The 4,523-nt window shown below is 45.1% G+C and overlaps 1 protein-coding gene across 1 annotated transcript in view; it reads left to right on the top strand.

Moving 5' to 3' along the window:
• ZNF862 (zinc finger protein 862) overlaps positions 1–4,523 on the top strand; it is a 24,975-nt gene that overhangs the window by 16,041 nt on the left and 4,411 nt on the right. The window contains exons 6-7 of the mRNA XM_008584884.1: positions 2,725–2,829; positions 3,719–4,497. Of these exons, the coding sequence (XP_008583106.1) occupies positions 2,725–2,829; positions 3,719–4,497 (884 nt within the window). The remainder of the gene's footprint in view (positions 1–2,724; positions 2,830–3,718; positions 4,498–4,523) is intronic.

Below are 4,523 nucleotides of genomic sequence, written 5' to 3'. Positions count from 1 at the left end.
AAGTGGTATATTATGATGATATTTCCTTTGTTGTAGGACATTTTTCCTGGAATTGGAATTTAAAAAAAATTTTTCATTTTGCTGATTTTCTGTACTCTCACCACACTCTCCAGTAGAATTATAAAACTCCTCTGAAGAGTCTCTTCCACGTGGTCAAACATGCTGTGATCTGTCAGTTTCACGCTTTTTCTGGAGGCCTCCCTCATTGGGCCCCCCTCCCTGTGCCCTGTCTGTGCTGGTCACTCTGTAGGCCTGCCACATAGCTGTGGCCTTGGGCTCTCCTTTGTCTCTCCCCCATTCATGGCTCTCTCTTCTTCTTTCATGGTTTATATCTTCATTTCGTTGGAGTCCATCTTCCAGTAGCTCGCTAAGAAAGGGTGCATGGGAGGACTTTTTTTTTAAGACTGCATATATGAAAATGCCCACGTTCTAATCTCACAATTCATTGACAACTTGCTTGGACATAGAATTCTAGGTTGGAAATAATTTTCCTCAGCATTTTGAAAGCATGCTCTTTTAGGTTTTACCAGTGCTGTTGAGAAGTCTAATGCCTTTTTTATTCCTAAATCTTTAAATATAACCTATTTTTCCTACTCCAAAGCCTTTAGAGTCTATTTTAGTGTTCTGAAATTTTTAATGATATGTCATGATGTGGGTGTTTTTCTATCTTTTGTTCCGGGTATCTGGTGCTTCCCTTCCATGTAAAAACATATTTTCAGTTTAGGGAAATGTTCTTATATTGTTTTTTCTACAATTTCATCCTATTTTCTCTTTTCTTTCTTTCAGAAATTCCTATTAGTTAGATGTTGGACTTCTGGATTGAACCTCTGGTTTTTTGTTCCTTTGTTTCTTTTTCTCCTATTTTCTGCTTCTACTTTTGGTACTACTTTCTTGGAGATTTCCTCAATTTTATCTGATAAAAATTCTATTTATTTATATTTTATTCTATTGGGTTTTTCAGTTTCCAAGCTCCTCTCCTGGGTGGCTGTCATGACTTTTCTCTCTGGGTACTAATTCTCGATGTTTTGAAGTTTTGTTTTGCTCCCTGCAATATCTAATTCTTCCAATCATTTTTACTACTTGGTTTCTCTCTTTCATGTTAGAGGCTTTTCTTAAGTATCTCTAGGTTCATTCCTATTTAAAAGTAAAGCCTTATAAACTGACTGGGAGCTCTGTGACTAGCTGGCACTCAGCAAGGGGTAGGTTTCGCTGTGGGGTGATCAACTGTAAGGCCAATGTCTCATTGAAGTACCCTCTGTCTGCAGAGAAAAGTCTAAAAAAAAGATTTTGAGAAGTCAGTATTCATAGGTCTCTGAGGAGGAGAGGAAGGGACAATTCTGTTTCTCCAAAGAAAACCCTTCCCGTCTCCTGCTTGGAGGGACTGAGCCAGGCCAGCGCTGCTGGAGCCGAGTCTGTGTCCTCGTCCCTCGCTCTGCAGACTCCATGTCCTCGCTCTGATTCTAGTGCCCCACTTTTCTCCCTTCCCCTCTGCCCAGGGTCCCAGGCTCTGGAGCCTTTCTGGGTAAGTCTGTCTGTAGACTGAATCTCTGCCCTCCTCTTTGGTGAGATGGGGGGTGTTTCCTGGTCTCCCAGCACAGGTGAGAGGACCTGGGCTAGAGCAGGTCTCTCTGCAGACTCTGAGCCAGTCCCCAGCCACCCTTCCTCACCTGCTACCTTCTCCCGCACCTGGTGCAAACCAGCTGCTTCTTGTTGCTCCTCTGCGGCATTTGGCGTTCGGCTCTGTTAGCTCTTCTCAAGCGTTATCTCCTTTCCTTCTTCCAAAAATGTATTAGCATTTCTGTCTTATTATAACTATGCTCTCATTTTAGAGATGTTTTAAGAAGGATTTATGTTCAATCTATCACACTTTAATAATTTACTTATTTATATTTTTATTAGTCGTAAATATGTAGATGCACACACACATAACGTATATAGTAAATATGAACATACTCAAGTGACCCAAAAGATGAACAGTGAGAAATAATCTCTTTCACCTTGTCTTTCAGAAATACCCACAGTTACCAGTTGCTTGTAGTCCTTCCAAAGGAAGGTTATACACACATTTACATACACACACACAGAAGCATATAAGCAGATAAGTAGTAATCCTTTTTATTTTAAATAAAAGAGGCAATTTATTTGCATATCACTGAACAATATGTATATTTTGAGCAAAGACCAGTGCTTAATCCAAAGACACGAATATCTTTTAGTCAGAGTTCATGTTCCATTGCAGGTGTTTGATATCTTCAAGGGGTCTTCCAAGTGTCCCTTCAAATAACCCGTGTAGTTGGCCCCCTGCACAAAGGCCAGCTGTGGATGTGATGAGGGGCGCACACATGGGACAGTTGTGGGTGGCAACTTCCACATCTCATGTGGCTTCTTTTTCATTCCTGCCTTCTCTCTCCTGTTTTATCCACCGTGTTTCTTCCTGTTTTCCCCCTCCCTGCCCTGCAAGTGCATTTTGCTGGCTCGTGGCTCCCGTAGCTGGCCCATGGAGCTGAGGAGGGGATCCATCCTGGTGAAGGGGCAGCCTTCACCTGGCCACCTCTTTGGCACTCTGGGTGGGTATGCCCTCAGCCTGCCCCTGGCTCACTAGACTTTAGCAAGGACAGAGCCCAGAGGCATCCCTGCATATTTCAGGGTTCAGGTCTAGCTTGAGGCGGGCCACTCAGCAGTCTACAGCAGTGATATTAGCCTGACTCTTCGTCCCTGTGACAGGGCCTGCTGCTGCCAAACCAGACTTGATCTCAAAACTGGAACGGAGAGCTGCACCCTGGATCAAGGACCCAAATGGGCCAAAGTGGGGGAAAGGTCATCCTTCAGGTGAGTCTCAAACTACTGAGTTTTGAAGGGCACATGGAGGGGCCCGTGTAGCTGTGGAGAGTCTCATGATGTTAGCTCAGCCATGCCTCTCCTGGGCCTATCGTGCACCAGGCCCTGGGTGGACAGAGATGAATGAGAAACTAACCCTGCCCTCAGAGTGTAGAATAGTCTGCGAAACTGGGATAGTACGGAACAAATAAGGTCCTTTGATGAGCAGGAGTGCCGAAGGGAGTTGCGGCAGAGCCTATGGGAGGAAGTACACAGAGGACACTGGACATGAGAAGCCAGGTGACCTGTAGGCCTGTGGGCTCCCCTCCCTCCACACCTCCTTGGGTGTTCAGTGACAGCACTGTTGGTCTATGAGAATTACTTGTTTTGCATATCTCATCTTTTTGGCCAGTAGCTGCTGTGTATACTTCTGTACCTTCTTTCCTGAGGGTCATAAGAAGACTTACAATGTTTAACCTCATTGCTTGGTGGAGCCTTACAAGAGGATTAAAGCCACCTGTTTATCCAGTAGTGTCTGTGGCTCAGGGTGGTTCATTAAGCATCTGGTGTCAGTGATCCCAGGGTAGCTGTGTGGACAGAGAGGGAGAAGCTGGCATAAGGATCCACAAGGATTAGCAACCTGGAGAGCAGGGTTGACTTTCATAGGTAATAATGGGAAGGGCTTTAACTAGAAGCCACTAATGAGCTCCAGGAAGATGGATCACATCCATCTTCTCTGCTGGCTTTAACTAGAAGCCACTAATGAGCTCCAGGAAGATGGATCACATCCATCTTCTCTGCTTTGCATCAGGATACTCAGTGAATTTGGGAGTATCGTAGCTGATAGAAGCCTGCAGGGTTCTGGACAGCAAAACCAAGGGCAATTTAATTTTCTCCACAGGGAAAATGAAAATGGTGGAAGTAAGAGAGGGAGACACACAAGCCTCGGCTGTAGAATCTGCGTTACTTCCACCTCCTTCTGTGGAGACATGTACTGCCTACTGCCATTCCAGCATTTGTGAAATAGAAGTAGATGGACCTAGGAAACTCAAGAGGACGTACAGACCCCGTTCAATTCAGAGGTCATGGTTTGGGCAGTTCCCATGGTTAGTTATTGACCCAAAAGAGACCAAGCTCTTCTGCTCAGCTTGTAAGGAAAGACCTAATCTCCACGACAAATCATCTCGGTTAGTCAGAGGTTATACTGGACCTTTTAAAGTGGAGACTTTAAAATACCACGAAGTCAGCAAAGCACATAAGCTCTGTGTCAACACTGTTGAAATCAAGGAAGACACCCCTCAGACTGCCCTTGTCCCAGAGATCTCCAGCGACCTCATGGCAAACATGGAACACTTTTTCAATGCTGCCTACTCCATTGCGTACCACTCGAGGCCCCTGAATGACTTTGAGAAGATCCTGCAACTCCTCCAGAGCACTGGGACCATGATTTTAGGTAAGTACCGAAATCGCACGGCATGCACGCAGTTCATCAAATACATCTCTGAGACTCTGAAGAAAGAGATCCTTGACGATATCCGGAAATCCCCCTGCATGAGTGTGTTGTTGGACAGCTCCACGGACACCACCGAACAGTCCTGTGTGGGGATTTACATCCGCTACTTAAAGAAGATGGAGGTGAAAGAGTCCTATATCACTCTGGCCCCTCTCTACAGTGAGACTGTGGATGGATACTTTGAGACCATCAT

Source organism: Galeopterus variegatus, unplaced genomic scaffold (assembly GCF_000696425.1).
Source record: "Galeopterus variegatus unplaced genomic scaffold, G_variegatus-3.0.2 Scaffold3398, whole genome shotgun sequence".
NCBI lineage: Eukaryota > Metazoa > Chordata > Mammalia > Dermoptera > Cynocephalidae > Galeopterus > Galeopterus variegatus.
The sequence above is the reverse complement of the archived record's forward strand: the minus strand, read 5'-3'. Positions and strand labels throughout refer to the sequence as shown.